Source organism: Salvelinus fontinalis, chromosome 39 (assembly GCF_029448725.1).
Source record: "Salvelinus fontinalis isolate EN_2023a chromosome 39, ASM2944872v1, whole genome shotgun sequence".
Taxonomy (NCBI): domain Eukaryota; kingdom Metazoa; phylum Chordata; class Actinopteri; order Salmoniformes; family Salmonidae; genus Salvelinus; species Salvelinus fontinalis.
Window position 1 is genome coordinate 4905376 of NC_074703.1, and position 24306 is coordinate 4929681.

Below are 24306 nucleotides of genomic sequence, written 5' to 3' on the forward strand. Positions count from 1 at the left end.
AGAGAGAGAGATGGACAGAAAGAGAGAGAGAGAGATGGACAGAAAGAGAGAGAGAGAGATGGACAGAAAGAGAGAGAGAGAGATGGACAGAGAGAGAGAGATGGACAGAGAGAGAGAGAGATGGACAGAGAGAGAGAGAGATGGACAGAGAGAGAGAGACAGAGAGAGAGACGGACAGAAAGAGAGAGATGGACAGAAAGAGAGAGATGGACAGAAAGAGAGAGACGGACAGAAAGAGAGAGACGGACAGAAAGAGAGAGACGGACAGAAAGAGAGAGACGGACAGAAAGAGAGAGACGGACAGAAAGAGAGAGACGGACAGAAAGAGAGAGACGGACAGAAAGAGAGAGACGGACAGAAAGAGAGAGATGGACAGAGAGAGAGAGACGGACAGAGAGAGAGAGATGGACAGAGAGAGAGAGAGAGAGATGGACAGAAAGAGAGAGATGGACAGAGAGAGAGAGAGAGAGAGAGAGAGAGAGAGAGAGAGATGGACCGAAAGAGAGAGATGGACATAAAGAGAGAGATGGACATAAAGAGAGAGATGGACAGAAAGAGAGAGATGGACAGAAAGAGAGAGAGAGATGGACAGAAAGAGAGAGATGGACAGAAAGAGAAAGAGAGAGATGGACAGAAAGAGAGAGATGGACAGAGAGAGAGAGAGAGAGAGATGGACAGAAAGAGAGAGATGGACAGAAAGAGAAAGAGAGAGATGGACAGAAAGAGAGAGATGGACAGAGAGAGAGAGAGAGATGGACAGAAAGAGAGAGATGGACATAAAGAGAGAGATGGACAGAGAGAGAGAGATGGACAGAGAGAGAGAGAGAGAGATGGACAGAAAGAGAGAGATGGACAGAGAGAGAGAGAGAGAGAGAGATGGACAGAAAGAGAGAGATGGACAGAAAGAGAGAGAGAGAGATGGACAGAAAGAGAGAGACAGACAAAGAGAGAGACAGAAAGAGAGAGACAGAAAGAGAGAGAGATGGACAGAAAGAGAGACAGAGGTGGACAGAAAGAGAGAGAGAGACAGAGATGGACAGAAAGAGAGAGACAGAGAGAGATGGACAAAAAGAGAGAGAGATGGACAGAAAGGGAGTTCAAGTCAGTTAAAGGCAAATGGAAGAAAGCTAATGAGCTACAAGACGTCTATAATTGTGGAGAGGAAGATATACATCAAGGTGTTGATACTGTTATGTCTCTGTCAGGAATGAGTGGTCCCGGTCACAAGACTAGGATTATTGTATGGCTCAATCAGGTGGTTTAATGCCTTGAATGAAGTGAATGTCTGCAACAGGACATTGGATTAAGTTTGGACACCACTGATTTAGATAGATGCTAGTGTTCCTGTACAGTTCTATCTGAAACATGTTGAGAGCCAGAGAGACATCAGCTTGTCCAGTGCTAATGCCTGAAGCCTCTCTCTCTGTGCCTTGGGTTTAGACAGAAGGCCAGTGTCGTCACCGTTAGGTCCAGAGGGTCGGAGCTGGTGTCTCTGCGCTGGCGTTTGGAGCGGGCTCTGGGCTGGGTGGACGGAGCTTCCAGGAACAGCTTGTCATCCTGCAGGATGGTCACCTTACAGAAGGCATCTCCTACGAACGCCTGGGCTTCTTCAGCTGTCATGGCCTTGCTGAACCCACGACCCTGGAGAGAAAGAGAGAGGTGGCTGGCTGTTAATCTCTGGACTGCAGGGATATGCAGTCATTTGTAAAAGCAGATATGATTACCTCAATATTGATATGAATTATATCAATGCACTATACTTGTCTTTTCTCTCTGGGGGGACATCAGTCACAAAGCAGAATACATTTGTTTGTTTGTTTGTTACCCCTTTTTCTCTCCAATTTTGTGGTGTCCAATTGGTAGTTATAGTCTTGTCTCATCGCTGCAACTCCCGTACGGACTAGGCAGAGGCGAAGGTCGAGAGCCGTGCGTCCTCTGAAACACAACCCAACCAAGCCGCACTACTTCTTGTCCGCACTGCTTCTTGCCCACTTAACCTGGAAGCCAGCCGCACCAATGTGTCGGAGGAAACACAGTATAACTGCCAACCGTGTCAGCGTGCACTGCGCCTGACCCGCCACAGGAGTCGCTAGTGCGCGATGAGACAAGGACATCCCTGCCGGCCCAAACCCTCCCCTAACCTGGACGATGCTGGGCCAGTTGTGCACCGCCCCATGGGCCTCCCGGTCGCGGCCAGCTGCGACAGAGCCTGGACTCGAACCCAGAATCTCTAGTGGCACAGCTACTACAGCTACAGACCACTGCGCCACACGGGAGGCCGAAGCAGAATAACATTTAAGCCACATTGGCCCACGAAGAACGATAAGCGAGTATTACCAGAAATAACAAAAAAAACTCCTAAACAGTAACCATGACAACACAACCCCATTACCCAAGAGTAGTGTTACTGTTCTTTACCGTGACGATGAGGATGATTTCAGTGATGATGTTCTTGGTCAGTTCATTGAAGAATGGGTCGGCGTGGTACTCAAAGAAATTCAGTTCCTCTACCACGTTGTCTAGCTGGAGGAAGGTTCTAAAGGACTGGGTCTCAGAGGACCTGTTCACCGCTGGACTGTCAAACAGCAGCACTGTGTCGTTCTTATGTACGGCAGACTGGATGAACTGGAGGGGGGATGGAGAGGGGGGCAGAGAGAGATAGAGAAGAGAGAGAGAGAGAAGAGACAGATAGAAAAGAAAGAGAGAGGGATAGAAAAGAGAGAAAGATATTTAATTCCTTGCAGGACACTGTGTCTGTGTTTAGTCTCACAGAGAAGTCTGTAGTCACAGACAAAAACATAAAACTCACTGAGTCACTGTTGACATGCTAGCTACCTGCCACGGACAATACCACAGCTAGAGTACTGTACACTAGGACATGCTAATAATACCACAGCTAGAGTACTGTACACTAGGACATGCTAGCTACCTGCCATAGATAATACCACAGCTAGAGTACTGTACACTAGGACATGCTAGCTACCTGCCATAGATAATACCACAGCTAGAGTACTGTACACTAGGACATGCTAGCTACCTGCCATAGATAATACCACAGCTAGAGTACTGTACACTAGGACATGCTAGCTACCTGCCATGAATAATACCACAGCTAGAGTACTGTACACTAGGACATGCTAGCTACCTGCCATGGATAATACCACAGCTAGAGTACTGTACACTAGGACATGCTAGCTACCTGCCATGGATAATACCACAGCTAGAGTACTGTACACTAGGACATGCTAGCTACCTGCCATAGATAATACCACAGCTAGAGTACTGTACACTAGGACATGCTAGCTACCTGCCATAGATAATACCACAGCTAGAGTACTGTACACTAGGACATGCTAGCTACCTGCCATGGATAATACCACAGCTAGAGTAGTGTACACTAGGACATGCTAGCTACCTGCCATGGATAATACCACAGCTAGAGTACTGTACACTAGGACATGCTAGTTACCTGCCATGAATAATACCACAGCTAGAGTAGTGTACCCTAGAGGGATTAGAGTACACTACTGGCAGGAAACAGAACTTGTGGAATGGTATACTAACCTCAATGGGAGGGGACTCTCGAATGATAACATTAGGTGTATTGTATTAGTAGTGAGTAGTGTGTACTAACCTCAATGGGAGGGGACTCTAGAATGATAACATTAGGTGTATTGTATTAGTAGTGAGTAGTGTGTACTAACCTCAATGGGAGGGGACTCTAGAATGATAACATTAGGTGTATTGTATTAGTAGTGGCTCTGTCATAACCTCACATGGTCTCTCCTATCATTGCTATGCAGACGACACACAATTAATCTTCTCCTTTCCCCCTTCTGATGACCAGGTGGCGAATCGCATCTCTGCATGTCTGGCAGACATATCAGTGTGGATGACGGATCACCACCTCAAGCTGAACCTCGGCAAGACGGAGCTGCTCTTCCTCTCGGGGAAGGACTGCCCGTTCCATGATCTCGCCATCACGGTTGACAACTCCATTGTGTCCTCCTCCCAGAGCGCTAAGAACCTTGGCGTGATCCTGGACAACACCCTGTCGTTCTCAACTAACATCAAGGCGGTGGCCCGTTCCTGTAGGTTCATGCTCTACAACATCCGCAGAGTACGACCCTGCCTCACACAGGAAGCGGCGCAGGTCCTAATCCAGGCACTTGTCATCTCCCGTCTGGATTACTGCAACTCGCTGTTGGCTGGGCTCCCTGCCTGTGCCATTAAACCCCTACAACTCATCCAGAACGCCGCAGCCCGTCTGGTGTTCAACCTTCCCAAGTTCTCTCACGTCACCCAGCTCCTCCGCTCTCTCCACTGGCTTCCAGTTGAAGCTCGCATCCGCTACAAGACCATGGTGCTTGCCTACGGAGCTGTGAGGGGAACGGCACCTCAGTACCTTCAGGCTCTGATCAGGCCCTACACCCAAACAAGGGCACTGCGTTCATCCACCTCTGGCCTGCTCGCCTCCCTACCACTGAGGAAGTACAGTTCCCGCTCAGCCCAGTCAAAACTGTTCGCTGCTCTGGCACCCCAATGGTGGAACAAACTCCCTCACGACGCCAGGACAGCGGAGTCAATCACCACCTTCCGGAGACACCTGAAACCCCACCTCTTCAAGGAATACCTAGGATAGGATAAAGCAATCCTTCTGCCCCCCCCCCCCCCCCTTAAAAGATTTAGATGCACTATTGTAAAGTGGCTGTTCCACTGGATGTCATAAGGTGAATGCACCAATTTGTAAGTCGCTCTGGATAAGAGCGTCTGCTAAATGACTTAAATGTAAATGTAAATGTAGTGAGTAGTGTGTACTAACCTCAATGGGAGGGGACTGAGAGACGTCATCAGTAGAGGGCAGCACCTTCATGGTGGCTCTCTGGATGAGGTCAAAACCACTGCCCACACACACGATCCTCCTGCCTCCACTGAAACACCAGACAACACACACATCAGCTCTCAATACAACACACACGATCCTCCTGCCTCCACTGAAACACCAGACAACACACACGTCAGCTCTCAATACAACACACACGATCCTCCTGCCTCCACTGAAACACCAGACAACACACACATCATCTCTCAATACAACAGAACACACAATCCTACTGCAACTCTCTGTTGGCTGGGCTCCCTGCTTGTGCCATCAAACCTGTGCAACTCAGCAGAACGCTGCAGCCCCCCTGATGTTCAACCTTCCTAACTTTTCCCATGTCAGCCCGCTCCTCCACACACTCCACTGGCTTCCAGTCAAAGCTTGAATCCACTACAATACCCTGGTACTTACCTACGGAGCAGCAAGAGGACCGGCCCCTCCCTACCTTCAGGCTATGTTCAAACCCTACACCCCAACCAGAGTACTCCGTCCTGCCACCTCTGGTCTCTTGGCTCTCCCACCCCTACGGGAGGGCAGCTCCCGCTCAGCCCCGTCCAAGCTCTTCTCTGTCCTACACCCCAATGGTGGAACCAGCTTCCACCTGAAGCTAGGACAGCAGAGTCCCTGCCCGTCTTCTGTGTCTTGTCTTTGGCATCATTAAACTGAAGATGAATCTTTATCAAATAACTCTGTAATTATTATTACGAGATTAAACTGATTAGTCACGTAACTGTAATTAACATGGAAGTCGGGGCACCAAGGAAAATATTCAGATTACAAAGTTATAATTTTCCTAATATAACTTTTCAGATATTTTCATATCTGATCAATATAGTCTAATTAGTCTTCTGATGAATGAATTCTTCTTTACCTCACGTTCCCCCCTTTACTTACTTCCGGCGCCGACCGAGATGGCCGCCTCGCTTCGCGTTCCTTGGACAATATGCAGTATTTTGTTTTTTTTATGTGTTATTCCTTACATTGGTACCCCAGGTAATCTTAGGTTTCATTACATACAGTCGGGAGGAACTACTGAATATAAGAGCAACGTCAACTCACCATCGTTACGACCAGGAATATGACTTTCCCGAAACGGATCCAGTGTTTTGCCTTCCACCCAATACAATGGATCTGATCCCAGCCGGCGACCCTATGCGATGCCGTAAAAGGGGCAAATGTAGCGGTCTCCCGGTCAGGCTTCGGAGACGGACACATCGCGCTCCACTCCCTAGCATACTACTCGCCAATGTCCAGTCTCTTGACAATAAGGTTGATGAAATCCGAGCAAGGGTAACATTCCAGAGAGACATCAGAGATTGTAACGTTCTCTGCTTCACGGAAACATGGCTAACTCAAGAGACGCTAACGGAGTCGGTGCAGCCAGCTGGTTTCTTCACGCATCGCGCCGACAGAAACATACATCTTTCTGGTAAGAAGAGGGGCGGGAGTGTATGCCTTATGATTAACGAGACGTGGTGTGATCATAACAACATACAGGAACTCAAGTCATTCTGTTCACCTGATCTAGAATTCCTCACAATCAAATGTCGACCGCATTATCTACCAAGGGAATTCTCTTCGATTATAATCACAGCCGTATATATTCCCCCCCAAGCAGACACATCGATGGCCAGGAACGAACTTTATCAGACTCTTTGTAAACTGGAAACCACACACCCTGAGGCTGCATTCATCGTAGCTGGGGATTTTAACAAGGCTAACCTGAAAACAAAACTCCCTAAATTCTATCAGCATATCGATTGTGCTACCAGGGCTTGTAAAACCTTGGATCATTGTTATACTTCCGCGACGCATATAAGGCCCTCCCCCGCCCTCCTTTCGGAAAAGCTGACCACGACTCCATTTTGTTGCTTCCAGCCTACAAACAGAAACTAAAACAACGAGCTCCCTCGCTCAGGTCTGTTCAACGCTGGTCCGACCAATCTGATTCCACGCTTCAAGACTGCTTCGATCACGCGGATTGGAATATGTTCCGCATTGCGTCCAACAACAATATTGACGAATACGCTGGTTCGGTGAGCGAGTTCATTAGAAAGTGCATTGACGATGTCGTACCCACAGCAACGATTAAAACATTCCCAAACCAGAAATCGTGGATTGACGGCAGCATTCGCGTGAAACTGAAAGCGCGAAACACTGCTTTTAACCAGGGCAAGGTGACCGGAAACATGACCGAATAAAAAAGTGTAGCTATTCTCTCCGCAAGGCAATCAAACAAGCTAAGTCCCAGTATAGAGACAAAATAGAGTCGCAATTCAACAGCTCAAACACAAGAGGTATGTGGCAGGGTCTACAGTCAATCACGGATTACAAAAAGAAAACCAGCCCCGTCGCGGACCAGGATGTCTTGCTCCCAGACAGGCTAAATAACTTTTTTGCTCGCTTTGAGGACAATACAGTGCCACTGACACGGCCCGCTACCAAAACCTGCGAGCTCTCCTTCACTGCAGCCAACGTGAGTAAAACATTTAAACGTGTTAACCCTCGCAAGGCTGTAGGCCCAGACTGCATTCCCAGCCGCGTACTCAGAGCATGCGCAGACCAGCTGGCTGGTGTGTTTACGGACATATTCAATTAATCCTTATCCCAGTCTGCTGTTCCCACATGCTTCAAGAGGGCCACCATTGTTCCTGTTCCCAAGAAAGCTAAGGTAACTGAGCTAAACGACTACCGCCCCGTAGCACTCACTTCTGTCATCATGAAGTGCTTTGAGAGACTAGTCAAGGACCATATCACCTCCACCCTACCGGACACCCTAGACCCACTCCAATTTGCTTACCGACCCAATAGGTCCACAGACGACGCAATCGCAACCACACTGCACACTGCCCTAACCCATCTGGACAAGAGGAATACCTATGTGAGAATGCTGTTCATCGACTACAGCTCAGCATTTAACACCATAGTACCCTCCAAACTCGTCATCAAGCTCGAGACCCTGGGTCTCAACCCCGCCCTGTGCAACTGGGTCCTGGACTTCCTGACGGGCCGCCCCCAGGTGGTGAGGGTAGGTAAAAACATCTCCACCCCGCTGATCCTCAACACTGGGGCCCCACAAGGGTGCGTTCTGAGCCCTCTCCTGTACTCCCTGTTCACCCACGACCGCGTGGCCATGCACGCCTCCAACTCAATCATCAAGTTTGCGGATGACACTACAGTGGTAGGCTTGATTACCAACAACGACGAGACGGCCTACAGGGAGGAGGTGAGGGCCCTCGGAGTGTGGTGTCAGGAAAATAACCTCACACTCAACGTCAACAAAACAAAGGAGATGGTTGTGGACTTCAGGAAACAGCAGAGGGAGCACCCCCCTATCCACATCGACGGGACAGTAGTGGAGAAGGTGGAAAGTTTTAAGTCCCTCGGTGTACACATCACGGACAAACTGAATTGGTCCACCCACACAGACAGCGTTGTGAAGAAGGCGCAGCAGCGCCTCTTCAACCTCAGGAGGCTGAAGAAATTCGGCTTGTCACCAAAAGCACTCACAAACTTCTACAGATGCACAATCGAGAGCATCCTGTCGGGCTGTATCACCGCCTGGTACGGCAACTGCTCCGCCCACAACCGTAAGGCTCTCCAGAGGGTAGTGAGGTCTGCACAACGCATCACCGGGGGCAAACTACCTGCCCTCCAGGACACCTACACCACCCGATGTCACAGGAAGGCCATAAAGATCATCAAGGACAACAACCACCCAAGCCACTGCCTGTTCACCCCGCTATCATCCAGAAGGCGAGGTCAGTACAGGTGCATCAAAGCAGGGACCGAGAGACTGAAAAACAGCTTCTATCTCAAGGCCATCAGACTGTTAAACAGCCACCACTAACATTTAGCGGCCGCTGCCAACATACTGACTCAACTCCAGCCACTTTAATAATGGGAATTGATGGAAATTATGTAAAAATGTACCACTAGCCACTTTAAACAATGCCACTTAATATAATGTTTACATACCCTACATTACTCATCTCATATGTATATGTATATACTGTACTCTATATAATCTACTGCATCTTGCCATCTTTATGTAATACATGTATCACTAGCCACTTTAAACTATGCCACTTTATGTTTACATACCCTACATTACTCATCTCATATGTATATACTGTACTCTATACCATCTACTGCATATTGCCTATGCCGTTCTGTACCATCACTCATTCATATATCTTTATGTACATATTCTTTATCCCTTTACACTTGTGTGTATAAGGTAGTAGTTGTGGAATTGTTAGGTTAGATTACTTGTTGGTTATTACTGCATTGTCGGAACTAGAAGCACAAGAATTTCGCTACACTCGCATTAACATCTGCTAACCATGTGTATGTGACAAATAAAATTTGATTTGATTTGATTTGATTCGTCTCATTACGACCGTCGTAAATTGTTGGTTATCTGCACGAACCCAGTCTTCATTATGAGTCATCCTGTAACAGTCCTGACCTATTTATGTTAGTTTTTATGTGTTTATGGTCAGGGCATGTGTTTTGGGTGGGCAGTCTATGTTATCTGTTTCTATGTTGGTTTCGGTTTGCCTGGTATGGCTCTTGATTAGAGGCAGGTGGTTTGCATTTTCCTCTAATCAAGAGTCATATTTAGGTAGGGCATTCTCACTGTTTGTTTGTGGGTGATTGTCTCCTGTGATGTCTTCGTTGTGTTCGATGTATTCACTTACGGAGCTGTTTGGCTGTTCGTCTGTTTCGATGTACGTTCCTGTTCGTGAGTTTACGTTTGTCTATGTGAGTTTATGTTCAGGTTTCGTTCTACGTCGTTTTGTTATTTTGTAAGTTTTGAAAGTATTTTGTTTTGTTTCGTGTTGCCATCAGTTCATCATTTATAAATAAAAGATGGCTTATTTCCCTGACTCCGCATTTTGGTCTGAAGATCCTTCTCTCCTCACCTCATCTGAGAGGATGAGGAAAGCGACAGCTCTTACAGAATCACCCACCTACAAACAGAGACCAAGCGGTATGGGAATGCTCGACGGCGCAACAAGAACTTCTGGACTTGGGAGGAGATCTTGGACGGTAGAGGACCTTGGGCTCAACCAGGGGAATATCGCCGTCCAAAGGAGGAATTGGAAGCAGCGAAGGCTGAGCGGCGCTGGTATGAGGAGGCAGCGCGACGACGCGGTTGGGAGCCCGTGAGTAAGACCCAAAAATTTCTTGGGGGGGGGCACACGAGGAGTGTGGCAAAGCCGGGTAAGATACCCGAGCAAACTCCCCGTGCTTACCGTGGAGGTAGAAGGCGTCGTACTGGTAAGAGACCGTGTTATGCGGTAGAGCGCACGGTGTCCCCAGTACGCGTGCTTAGCCCAGTGCGGGCTATTCCACCTTGCCGCACTGGGAGGGCTAGGTTGGGCATCGAGCCGGGTGCCATGAAGCCGGCCCAACGTAGCTGGTCTCCAGTACGTCTCCTCGGGCCGGTGTACATGGTACCAGCCTTACAGGTGGTGTCCCCGGTTCGCCTGCATAGCCCAGTGCGGGCTATTCCACCTCGCCGCACTGGCAGGGCTACGGGGTTCATTCAACCTGGTAGGGTTGGGGAGGCTCGGTGCTCAAGAGCACGTGTCCTCCTTCACGGTCCGGTAGACCCGGTGCCACCTCCATGTACCAGTCCTCCGGTGGCAGCCCCCCGTACCAGGCTGTCTCTCCGGGTTCTCTCTCCTGCTGTTTCCTCCTCTCCAGCGCAGCCGGTGCCTAGACCACGCACCAGGCTGTCTCTCCTTCTCCTCCCTACAGAGCTATCTGTCTCCCCAGCGCCATCTGAGCCATCCGTCTCCCCAGCGCCATCTGAGCCATCCGTCTCCCCAGCGCCATCTGAGCCATCCGTCTCCCCAGCGCCATCTGAGCCATCCGTCTCTCCAGCGCCATCTGAGCCATCCGTCTCCCCAGCGCCGTCTGAGCCATCCGTCTGCCATGAGCCTGCAAAGCCGCCCGTCTGCCATGAGCCTGCAAAGCCGCCCGTCTGCCATGAGCCTACAGAGCCATCCGCCAGACAGGAGCCGCTAGAGCCGTCAGCCAGACAGGAGCCGCTAGAGCCGTCAGCCAGACAGGATCTGCCAGAGCCGCCAACCAGACAGGATCTGCCAGAGCCGCCAACCAGACAGGATCTGCCAGAGCCGCCAACCAGACAGGATCTGCCAGAGCCGCCAACCAGACAGGATCTGCCAGAGCCGCCAACCAGACAGGATCTGCCAGAGCCGCCAACCAGACAGGATCTGCCAGAGCCGCCAGCGAGCCATGAGCAGCCAGAGCCGTCAGAGAGCCATGAGCAGCCAGAGCCGTCAGAGAGCCATGAGCAGCCAGAGCCGTCAGAGAGCCATGAGCAGCCAGAGCCGTCAGAGAGCCATGAGCAGCCAGAGCCGTCAGAGAGCCATGAGCAGCCAGAGCCGTCAGAGAGCCATGAGCGTCGAGAGCCGTCAGCCTGCCATGAGCGTCGAGAGCCGTCAGCCTGCCATGAGCGTCGAGAGCCGTCAGCCTGCCATGAGCGTAGAGAGCCGTCAGTCTGCCATGAGCGTCGAGAGCCGTCAGCCTGCATGGACCTGCCAGAGCCGTCCAAACAGGACCTGCCAGAGTCCTTCAGCCGGGATCTGCCCCTTGTCCCGGTGTTGCCCCTTGTCCCGGTGCTGCCCCTTGTCCCGGTGCTGCCCCTTGTCCCGGTGCTGCCCCTTGTCCCGGTGCTGCCCCTTGTCCCGGTGCTGCCCCTTGTCCCGGTGCTGCCCCTTGTCCCGGTGCTGCCCCTTGTCCCGGTGCTGCCCCTTGTCCCGGTGCTGCCCCTTGTCCCGGTGCTGCCCCTTGTCCCGGTGCTGCCCCTTATTCCGGTGATGGTCCTTATCCTGGTGCTGCCCCTTGTTTTTGTGCTGCCCCTTGTCCCGGTGCTACCCCTTGTCCCGGTGCTACCCCTTGTCCCGGTGCTGCCCCTTGTTCCGGTGCTAGCTGTTTATTTAGGGGAAGGTAGTGTTTGGGTGGTCAGTGGAAGGGGTAGAAAGAAGAGGGGAGTGACTATGGTGGTGCGGGGACAGCGTCCTGAACCGGAACCACCACCGTGGTCAACTGCCCACCCGGACCCTCCCCTGGACTTTGTGCTGGTGCGCCCGGCGTTCGCACCTTGGGGGGGGGGTACTGTAACAGTCCTGACCTATTTATGTTAGTTTTTATGTGTTTATGGTCAGGGCATGTGTTTTGGGTGGGCAGTCTATGTTATCTGTTTCTATGTTGGTTTCGGTTTGCCTGGTATGGCTCTTGATTAGAGGCAGGTGGTTTGCATTTTCCTCTAATCAAGAGTCATATTTAGGTAGGGCATTCTCACTGTTTGTTTGTGGGTGATTGTCTCCTGTGATGTCTTCGTTGTGTTCGATGTATTCACTTACGGAGCTGTTTGGCTGTTCGTCTGTTTCGATGTACGTTCCTGTTCGTGAGTTTACGTTTGTCTATGTGAGTTTATGTTCAGGTTTCGTTCTACGTCGTTTTGTTATTTTGTAAGTTTTGAAAGTATTTTGTTTTGTTTCGTGTTGCCATCAGTTCATCATTTATAAATAAAAGATGGCTTATTTCCCTGACTCCGCATTTTGGTCTGAAGATCCTTCTCTCCTCACTTCATCTGAGGATGAGGAAAGCGACAGCTCTTACACATCCATACATCAATTGTCTTAAATCATTTATTTACTAACTAAGTAATTCACAGAAATGCATAAACAAATAGTAGATAGTTACAAGGAAATGATAACGGAGTTTCCCTAGTGGGATAAACCGGCATCGCGGCTTGGTGTACAAAAGGGAAGTGGGGGTCGACTGAGATAAGACAACACACAGTTGATAATTATAACAATTGAAATGCTAATCCTTTGCACATGAACGCTCACTCATTCGGGAACAATTGCAATTAATATATATATTTACGCTCAGTGTGTCGTCGGGGTCTCTGTTGAAAAGTTTGTTTCTGTTGGAGAGTTTGTCCGCCCTCTCTGTCGTGGTTAGAATGGATAGTTCAGAGTGACATTCATTCATGTCGTTATAGGATACATGTTTCGGCGGTTGTCGGTCTTTGCGTTCTATGATACCGAATTCCTAGCTGCAAACTAGTAATTAATATCAAAGACTTGTTCTTATTCTGTCGGTATCGATAGTCTAAGAGTTTAACCACGTGGTATGGTTAAAAGATTCAGCAGTCTGGTCTCAAACCTTGGCCCTCTTGTTATCGAGGTAAGCTGGTCTGCAACCTTTGTCCTCTTGTAATTGAGAGCAACATGGTCTGTTGAGAAATTCTCATGGTGGGGGTTATATTCGGAATTGCAGAAAAGGGCCTGTCCCAGGATGCCCGACCATAACTGGGCTCATGGACGGTTCTCTGATTTAGTTAAACTCCAAAGGGAATTGGAGTTTCCTTCATTAACCTTTTACGGGGGCAGCCCGACACGGTACACTTATGACAACATCCAGCTCAAAGTGCAGGGCGCGAAATTCAAAATCTATTTTTTTTTTATATTTTACTTTCACACATTAACAAGTCCAAGACACCAGATGAAAGGTGCACATCTTGTGAATCAAGCCAACATGTCTTGATTTTTTAAAATGTTTTACAGGGAAGACAAAATATGTAAATCTATTAGCTAACCACGTTAGCAAAAGACACAACTTTTCTAACTCCATCAGTTTCTTACTCCATCAGGTGCTATCACAAATTCGACCAAATAAAGATATAAATAGCCACTAACCAAGAAACAAATTCATCAGATGACAGTCTGATAACATATTTATTGTATAGCATATGTTTTGTTCGAAAAATTTGCATATTTCATGTATAAACCATAGTTTACATTTCAGCTACAATCCGAAATTGCACCGAAAGCAGCCATAATATTTACAGACACCAACGTCAAATAGCTAATTACTCATCATAAAACATTTCTGAAAAATACATAGTCTGCAGCAATTGAAAGACAGGCATCTTGTGATTCCAAACAATATTTCCGATTTATTAAATGTTTTACAGCGAAAACAAAATGTATCGCTATATTAGCGTAGCTACAATAGACAGACACAATTGGGCGCCCACGGCCAGTTCACATGCACGACAGATATATGAAATAACATCATAAAATGGGTCTTACTTTTGCTGATCTTTCATCAGAATGTTGAAGAAGGTGTCCTCTGTCCAGATGAGTCGTTGTTTCGATTCAGAATGGCAAATTTCCCTCTTCAATTAGCATTGGCACTAGCCGAGTGGCATAAATTTCTCCAACGTAAACACAGTCAGAGGACGGAACACGGCAAAACTCCCGAATAAAGTTTCAATAATCTGATTAAACAATATTGAAAAAACATACATTACGATGATATGGTCACATGTATCAACAAAAAAATCGAGCCGGAGATGTTAGCCGTTCGTTACGAAGGCAAAACAGAAGTCAATCCCACTTCCTTCAGTGTACCGGAAGTGGACGGTCACGTCAAAGAAATAGTTTTTTTTCCACCACAGAACAAGATGAGCACAAAAATTTATTCTCTGTCATCCTCTTTACACCAATAGGAAGGCGTATAGAGTGTAAGTAGACTCCTAAGTGTCAAGACCATGTATAGGCATCAAGTTGAAAAGAGCATCGATTTCTGACATTTCACTTCCTGGTCAGGAAAAGTGCTGCAGAAGGACTTCTGTTTCACTCAGAGAAATAATTCCAACTGTTTTAGAAACTAGAAAGTGTTTTCTATCCGAAAAGAATAATAATATTCATATTGTACGAGCAAGATTTGAGTAGGAGGCCGTTTGAAATGGGCACGATTTCACTGGCTACTCAACACTTTGCCTTGCAGCCATAAGAAGTTTTTAAGCAGTCCAAAATCACATTACACAATTTTACAAACAGTATCATCCTCACTCATTCATCTTATACAACAATTAGATGTAAGCCTCATATCTGAGGCTATTATATAAACAGCGTTATGGTAATGTGTCCGTATTGTCTCCCATGAGTTTCACAAAATTGTACCAGGCGGACCAGTTCGTAGCTGGATTTTTCACAGATCTTTTATACCTTCTCCAGAACATAAATGTTGTTCGGTTCTCCAGTTCTGTGAGGTGGAAGAAATTATTTTGTTCTCTATGAAAATTAACTCTCTATACTGTGGCCATGAGGAGATGATCTCCTCCAGGAATTTACGACCTCTCTGACCACAGCAGCCTGGGTGTAGGAGACAGGGAGAGGGGGATGGGGCTTGCTGTACCCAAAGAGGGCAACGTCATGACATCTGAAAATATATTTTGTGAACCAACACTCGCACTTGACTCTTTTCTCTCTTACTAGCTGTGACTTTGAAGATATAGACAGAGGAAACATGTACTTCCAGTAATATGACTGCTTTATTTATTTGACTAGGCAAGTCAGTTAAGAACAAATTCTCATTTTCAATGACGGCCTAGGAACAGTGGGTTAACTGCCTTATTCAGGGGCAGAACGACAGATTTTTACCTTGTCAGCTCGGGGATTCGATCTTGCAACCTCCCGGTACTAGTCCAACGCTCTAACCACTAGTCTACCTGTCGCCCCATGTGGTTGTCCCACCTAGCTATCTTAAGACGACGGTGTAACGGATGTGAAATGGCTAGCTAGTTAGCGGGTACGCGCTAGTAGCATTTCAATCAGTTACGTCACTTGCTCTGAGACTTTAAGTAGGGTTGCCCCTTGCTTTGCAAGGGCCGCGGCCTTTGTGGAGCGATGGGTAACGACCGTGCTTCGTGGGCAACCGTTGTTGATGTGTGCAGAGGGTCCCTGGTTCGCGCCCGGGTCGGGGCGAGGGGACGGTTTAAAGTTATACTGTTACATTGGTGCCGTGACCCGGATCACTGGTTGCTGCGGAAAAGGAGGAGGTTGAAAGGGGGGTGAGTGTAACGGATGTGAAATGGCTAGCTAGTTAGCGGGTACGCGCTAGTAGCATTTCAATCAGTTACGTCACTTGCTCTGAGACTTTAAGTAGGGTTGCCCCTTGCTTTGCAAGGGCCGCGGCTTTTGTGGAGCGATGGGTAACGACCGTGCTTTGTGGGCGACCGTTGTCGATGTGTGCAGAGGGTCCCTGGTTCGCGCCCGTGTCGGGGCGAGGGGACGGTTCAAAGTTATACTGTTACAACGGCACTAACTATGTGGCTCTAGATAAGAACGTCTGCTAAATGACTCAAACGTAATCCTCCTGCCTCCACTGAAACACTAGACGAAGACACCATATATCAGGGTCATGTTAGGAAGCACAAAACAGGAGAAACCTTTTGAAATGTTTTGAAAGAGGGAGACACTACCTGAATGTGTCCAATAAGAAACTGTCATTTCATTATCCGCTTCAAACTGATTTGCATTCAACTCCAGCTTCGCTGAAAGAAAAAGCTTTGATTTCAACCCTCTGTGGAACATTGTGCCTGGACTCTACTCACCATACGAAGCTGGTCTTGGGGCTGTAGTCCGTGAGTTTGGGGTTCTCGGAGTACTGGAAGGTGAAGGAGTCAGGGACGTCCTTGGTGGTGCTCTTCCCATACTTCACTGAGACTCTCAGGAGCTCCGATGGAACCTTTTGTCCCTTGTATACACCTGTCTCACAGGTGATCTCACTGCCAAACGACAACCTGAAGGAGAAACAGGGACAGAGAGCATCATGGGAAAGGTCAAAGAATGTAATCTCAAAGGAGCAACAAGTCAAACACAATTACTGTATGGCTAATATATTTCAGAGGTCGGCCTTGAGAGAACAATTGAATAGGACATGACTCAGGCAACCTGTCCAGACAGCAAACTGCAGGGGTTGGAAGACTCAAGTGTGATCATCCTTACACTTCACAGGGCGTTCCCCCCACGGTGACAATGACATCATCCTTCTTTGCTGTATCCAGGTGTTTCCCAGAGATAGTGATGACTGTTCCCCCGGCCGCAGGACCCTTCAGGGGGGAAACTGTCTCAGGGATGGGGTCCTGGAGGGGATAAGAGACGAGACATCAGTGATAAGGGAACATACTTAGGTCCTGGAGGGGATAAGAGATGAGACATCAGTGATAAGGGAACATACTTAGGTCCTGGAGGGGATAAGAGATGAGACATCAGTGATAAGGGAACATACTTAGGTCCTGGAGGTTTTCCTGACTGCATGACCTGACAAGGAAAAACCCCTGTCTTGACCTTTTAACATTCTATATGGTTATTATTATTATAGACCCTGTCCTGACCTTTTAACATTCTATATGGTTATTATTATTATTATAGACCACTGTGCCACCCGGGAGGCCTCTATATGGTTATTATTATTATAGACCACTGTGCCACCCGGGAGGCTCTATATGGTTATTATTATTAGGAGGCCTCTATATGGTTATTATTATTAGGAGGCCTCTATATGGTTATTATTATTAGGAGGCCTCTATATGGTTATTATTATTAGGAGGCCTCTATATGGTTATTATTATAGACCACTGTGCCACCCGGGAGGCCTCTATATGGTTATATTTATTAGGAGGCCTCTATATGGTTATTATTATTAGGAGGCCTCTATATGGTTATTATTATTATTATAGACCACTGTGCCACCCGGGAGGCCTCTATATGGTTATTATTATTAGGAGGCCTCTATATGGTTATTATTATTATTATAGACCACTGTGCCACCCGGGAGGCCTCTATATGGTTATTATTATTATTATAGACCACTGTGCCACCCGGGAGGCCTCTACATGGTTATTATTATTAGGAGGCCTCTATATGGTTATTATTATTAGGAGGCCTCTATATGGTTATTATTATTAGGAGGCCTCTATATGGTTATTATTATTAGGATGCCTCTATATGGTTATTATTATTAGGAGGCCTCTATATGGTTATTATTATTATAGACCACCTCTATATGGTTATTATTATTAGGAGGCCTCTATATGGTTATTATTATTATTATAGACCACTGCACCACCCGGGAGCCTCTATATGGTTATTATTATTATAGACCACCTCTATATGGTTATTATTATTATAGACCACCTCTATATGGTTATTATTATTATAGACCACCTCTATATGGTTATTATTATTAGGAGGCCTCTATATGGTTATTATTATTATAGACCACCTCTATATGGTTATTATTATTATAGACCACCTCTATATGGTTATTATTATTATAGACCACCTCTATATGGTTATTATTATTATAGACCACCTCTATATGGTTATTATTATTATTGACCACCTCTATATGGTTATTTAGCAGATGTTTTCATCCAAAGTGTTTTACAGTTAACACACTGTATGTATACATGTACTGTACAATATACTGCATGTGTCCCGTTACAAACTCTGGTGTTACAAACACCACCGTCTACCGACCCAGGGCCCACCGTCTAACCACCCAGGGCCCACCGTCTAACCACCCAGGGCCCACCGTCTAACCACCCAGGGCCCACCGTCTAACCACCCAGGGCCCCTCGTCTAACCACCCAGGGCCCACTGTCTAACCACCCAGGGCCCACCGTCTAACAACCCAGGGCCCACTGTCTAACCACCCAGGGCCCACTGTCTAACCACCCAGGGCCCACTGTCTAACCACCCAGGGCCCATCGTCTAACAACCCAGGGCCCACCGTCTAACAACCCAGGGCCCACTGTCTAACCACCCAGGGCCCACTGTCTAACAGCCCAGGGCCCACTGTCTAACAGCCCAGGGCCCACTGTCTAACCGCCCAGGGCCCACTGTCTAACCACAACACAGTTACTGAGCACCACTTGGTACTTTATCATCACAACACAGCTACTGAACACAACTTAGTACTTTATCACTACAACACAGCTACTAAACACCACTTTATCACCACAACACAACTACGGAACACCACTTTATCACCACAACACAGCTACTGAACACCACTTAGTACTTTATCACCACAACACAGCTACTGAACACCACTTAGTACTTTATCACCACAACACAACTACTGAACACCACTTTATCACCACAACACAACTACTGAACACCACTTTATCACCACAACACAACTACTGAACACCACTTAGTACTTTATCACCACAACACAACTACTGAACACCACTTTATCACCACAACACAGCTACTGAACACCACTTAGTACTTTATCACCACAACACAGCTCCTGAACACCACTTAGTACTTTATCATCACAACACAGCTACTGAACACCACTTTATCACCACAACACAACTACTGAACACCACAACACAACTACTGAACACCACTTAGTACTTTATCACCACAACACAGCTACTGAACACCACAACACAGCTACTGAACAACACTTAGTAGTTTATCACCACAACACAACTACTGAACACCACTTTATCACCACAACACAGCTACTGAACACCACTTAGTAGTTTATCACCACAACACAACTACTGAACACCACTTTATCACCACAACACAGCTACTGAACACCACTTAGTAGTTTATCACCACAACACAACTACTGAACACCACAACACAGCTACTGAACACCACTTAGTACTTTATCACCACAACACAACTACTGAACACCACTTTATCACCACAACACAGCTACTGAACACCACTTAGTACTTTATCACCACAACACAGCTACTGAACACCACTTAGTAGTTTATCACCACAACACAGCTACTGAACACCACTTAGTACTGTTTGCTGAGAAAATACTGGGAGCAGAAAGCCAGGTCTGGAGCAGACCAACTTAAAACAGCAGAGCGAGCAAAAGAGCATCCCGGATGGCACGAAGGACAATATTGACAAAATAATGTTATGTTCCCTAGAAAATCTATATTAAATCAAAATCTATTATAAAGATCCAATCTATAATAAATAAATAAAAAAGCTTTTAAAGCTTAGTACATTCTCATGGGGAAATTGTTATTTTGGCAGAAACAAATCAAATCAAATCATCAAATGTATTTATATAGCCCTTCTTACATCAGCTGATATCTCAAAGTGCTGTACAGAAACCCAGCCTAAAACCCCAAACAGCAAGCAATGCAGGTGTAGAAGCACGAAAATATGAACCCCAAAATAAATTTGTGCAAATATTTACCATAAAGTAAAATAGGCTCCCAGATTAGATGTGTTTTGAGTAAATCCATATACTCTTTCCCCCTTTAAATTATGTTTCCTTTCAACAGATGCTATTCTGAATTCTAAGAGCATCTTCTAAGAACATTGATGAACGTGAAGATGTAAAACCAGCAGAGAGAGACTAACATAGTGGGTGTATGAGCACTGAGCAGAGCTTTAACACACTAAGAGCCATGTACAGTATGAAACGTCAGGTAACTCCTGCAGTGTGGGGTCGACTCTTACAACAGTTAGGAGTCATGTTGGGGTAAAGAATGGCCCTGTAACTGTATGAAACGTACCCTATAGGTGAAGAGGACCTCTGACCGTCCTCTCCTGCCCCCCTCCACCTCCACCTCCACTACCCCCTGGTTGATGGGACCTGGGAGGTCCACTGAAGCAGGAGGCCGGACCGGACCGATCTCACACACAACACTGGAGAAGACACAGAACAGCTGGGGTAAGATAAAGGCCCGGTTACTCCACCACACACACAAGCAGACATACTGTACATCGAAATGTTGTGTTTAATGAAATATGTTATTCACTGGACATAAAAGTACATTACAAGCAGGGCCGGTCCTTGCCGTTCTAGCGAGACCAAGAAATGCCACCCCCCCCCCCTTCACAAACCTAGAATAGTCCCAGTAAGCAAAATGATGTTGAAAAGACATCTAAAATAAGTATTTTCTAGAGGATTAAATCAGGTTCATTTTCGGTTGTGAATTAAAGTTGATAACACGTACAGTAGCAGTCAATAGTTTGGACACCTACTGCACTCATTCAAGGGTTTTATTTGTATTGTTTTCTTCATTTTAGAATAATAGTGAAGACAACACCATCAAATAACACATATGGAATCATGTAGTAACCAAAAAATGTTAAACAAATCAAAATATATTTAATATATTTGAGATTCTTAAAAAGTCGCCACCCTTTGCCTTGATGACAGCTTTGCACGATCTTGTCAAAAATTGACGGATACAAACTTGAAACCACTGATCATGACAATGGGATGAAACTCCTGGACAACAGCTGGGATTGTCCCATTTTACTTTCTCTTTGTCCATTTTATTGTCTATTTTACTTTGACCTGTCTTGTTTTTAGGATATGTTGTTTGTTAACATGACAGCTCATTTTTTATTTGATTGGTTTCCATTTAGGTTAGGCTATTTGATTGGAGAAACCTGCATGATGGAAAAAGTGTCCGTCTCATTACATTGTCATTGTCACGACTTCCACCGAAGGTGGCTCCTCTCCCTGTTCGGGCGGCGCTCGGCGGTCGGCGTCACCGATCCCTTTTTCCTTTTCTGTTTGTTTTGTCTTTGGTTCTTTCACACCTGGTTTCATTTGCGTTCATTTCTGTGTGTATAATGGTAGCCTGTTGCCTGCCTAGGTTTGTGCGGGATTAGTCTTTTATTGTGAGGTGCTCGGTTCGGTATTACCGTTATTTGTTTTCACGGGTTCTGAAGTATATGAGTGTCAGTACTTTGTTTGTTCCTCCGTGCATTTTGCACGGGTTCTCTGTGGTCGAGTGCGTTGTACCTTTTGATTGTGCCATTCCTGTGTTGGTGGACTTTCTTATTAAATATACACGCTTCTCAGACATCCCTGCTCTCTTGCGCCTGACTCCTACACCTACCACCTAGACGCTGTCACAGTCATACATTTTATCTCCAGCCTGAAGGCTACAAAAAAGGCCATATACTCTTTCTACCATATCCTATATCTGCTAAATGATTTATGTTAGATTCATTTTCTAACTGAACGTTGGTGGAGCTTCAGAGATATGCATCACTCCAACAGCACTCTGGAGAGGCCGGTGGGAATGGACAAGATAAATATTTTGCGACCCTGGCTTTGACAAAGTGGGGTGAGGTTTATGTGTTGTTGTTGGAGGTGGGTCTCGGGCAATTTAGAACAGAAAATGGCGTCCTCATCAAACTGCCGCCATAGGCAGACGCCTAATCCTGCCTAATGAGCAGACCGGCCGTGATTACAGGGATGTGACTCTGCCCCCCCACTATCACTATACCTGGTGGAGACAGAGTATCTGTCCCCCTGGTGAACACAGTCCACTCCAGCCACCGTCACCTTCTTAATGTCCTCCTCCTTTATGCCCAGGTTAGACCCTTTAATGGTCACCATTATCCCACCGTTCAGAGGCCCAAAACTAGGGATGATCTGGGGGGAAGAGAGAGAGGGGGAGGGATGAGAGAGAGGGGGAGGGATGAGAGAGAGGGATGAGAGAGAGGGATGAGAGAGAGGGATGAGAGAGAGGGATGAGAGAGAGGCGAGAGAGGCGGGAGAGAGAGAGAGGCGGGAGAGAGAGAGAGGCGAGAGAGAGAGAGAGGCGGGAGAGAGAGAGAGGCGGGAGAGAGAGGGGAGAGAGAGAGAGAGAAGGGGGGAGAGAGAGAGAGAAGGGGAGAGAGAAGGGGAGAGAAGGGAGAGGAGAGAGAAAGTTGAGGAGGACAGCATGTGTAAGAGAAGAGTAGGACAGTGACAGCTAAAGGGAAGAAGACAGGAAGGAAGAGTGCACCAGACCATACAGTTGTGACCAGACAGAGGAGAACACCTCTAGTGATAATCAGAGAGAGAGACTGTTCCAGACCATACAGTTGTGACCAGACAGAGGAGAACACCTCTAGTGATAATCAGAGAGAGAGACTGTTCTCACGTCAGTGATCTTGGGGTCGGGGCACTGCGCTGGTTCCTGGGACCTGCACAATTCTCTGTACACACAGGACCTCATGTCGGCACACCACACACAGCTGTATTTGGGGTCGGCGTTCATACACAGGCTGCAGTCCTCACGACCCAGAGAACAGTTATACAGCACCACTAAGAGATGGAGAGCAGAGGAGGAGGGAGAGTAGAGGAAGGGGAGGAAGGGAGAGAGGAGAGGAGAGGGTAGAATGGAAGAGAGAGGAGGAGGAGGGGGAGAAGAGGGTAGAATGGAGGAGAGAGGTGGAGGAGGGGGAGAGGAGGATAGAGTGAGAGGAGAGGGTAGAATGGGAGAGAGGAGGAGGAGGTAGAATGGGAGAGAGGAGGAGGGGGAGAGAGGAGGGTAGAATGGGACAGAGGAGGATAGAGTCAGAGAAGCAGGTAGAATGGAGAGAGGAGGAGGAGGAGAGTGGGAGGGGAGAGAAGCAGGGGGGGCAAGGAGGGGAAAGAGATCAAACAACAACTCCATACCAATAACCCACCAGTCTGTACAGGGTTCACATCTTATTCAAATAAGCTTGACCTTTGTCCCAAAAACTGATTGAATAATAATAATGGCTGAATATTAAACATGTCCAATACTCGGGTTATCCAACGCAGGTCCATTAAGGTGAAAGAGTTGAAATGGATCAACAGTGTGAGCAGAATAATCCTGGTTGTATTCAGACAGTTGTTTGAACAGTGCATTGAACAGCAGTGCTGCATCAACTCCAGTGTGTCAGACGGTCTGACTCACCAGTCAGAGTGCTGTCAATCTTCTTCTCTGAGTCTCTGTCTTTGATGTGGAAGGACACATTGACCTCCTGCTCCTTGTCGTAGGCAAACTAACACACAGGATATACACAACAGAGAAAACTGACATCTGAGTTACTGAGGGCCAGAGACATGTCAAAATACACTTGCTGGCTCTTTCTCTCACTCACACAGGACCCCCCCCCCCAACCACACAAATTCACAAACACACCAGGGTTTCTGATAGCTGGTGATAGCTGGCTTTTGGACGATTTAAAAAAAGGAAAAGCGATGAATAAAACTGCCGCAGGATATTTGTCCGGGAGAAGAACAGTGTTTTACCGCTAACTGCATTATGGAGCGAACAAATCGCAGGTAGACTACTGCCTTGTTCGCATTGCTGTGCTGATAACGGGAAGAAAAACCTGTTTCTCAACATTAGAAGTTCAAGATTCTGATCTGTTACATCAGACTCATTGCTTTTAAAATACACTGCTCAAAAAAATAAAGGGAACACTAAAATAACACATCCTAGATCTGAATGAATGAAATATTCTTATTAAATACTTTTTTCTTTACATAGTTGAATGTGCTGACAACAAAATCACACAAAAATTATCAATGGAAATCAAATGTATCAACCCATGGAGGTCTGGATTTGGAGTCACACTCAAAATTAAAGTGGAAAACCACACTACAGGCTGATCCAACTTTGATGTAATGTCCTTAAAACAAGTCAAAATGAGGCTCAGTAGTGTGTGTGGCCTCCACGTGCCTGTATGACCTCTCTACAACGCCTGGGCATGCTCCTGATGAGGTGGCGGATGGTCTCCTGAGGGATCTCCTCCCAGACCTGGACTAAG

The 24306-nt window shown here is 46.9% G+C and overlaps 1 protein-coding gene across 5 annotated transcripts in view; it reads right to left on the reverse strand.

The window, feature by feature from the left end:
* Positions 1-24306, reverse strand: part of LOC129838899 (plexin-B2-like) — a 70217-nt gene that overhangs the window by 11766 nt on the left and 34145 nt on the right. For all 5 annotated transcript variants that reach the window (XM_055906155.1, XM_055906156.1, XM_055906157.1 and 2 more), the window contains 9 exons: positions 23448-23535; positions 22665-22828; positions 22023-22171; positions 20289-20421; positions 16726-16862; positions 16332-16520; positions 4823-4931; positions 2419-2625; positions 1462-1641 (listed from right to left, as the gene is read on the reverse strand). In XM_055906155.1, the coding sequence (XP_055762130.1) occupies positions 1462-1641; positions 2419-2625; positions 4823-4931; positions 16332-16520; positions 16726-16862; positions 20289-20421; positions 22023-22171; positions 22665-22828; positions 23448-23535 (1356 nt within the window). The remainder of the gene's footprint in view (positions 1-1461; positions 1642-2418; positions 2626-4822; positions 4932-16331; positions 16521-16725; positions 16863-20288; positions 20422-22022; positions 22172-22664; positions 22829-23447; positions 23536-24306) is intronic.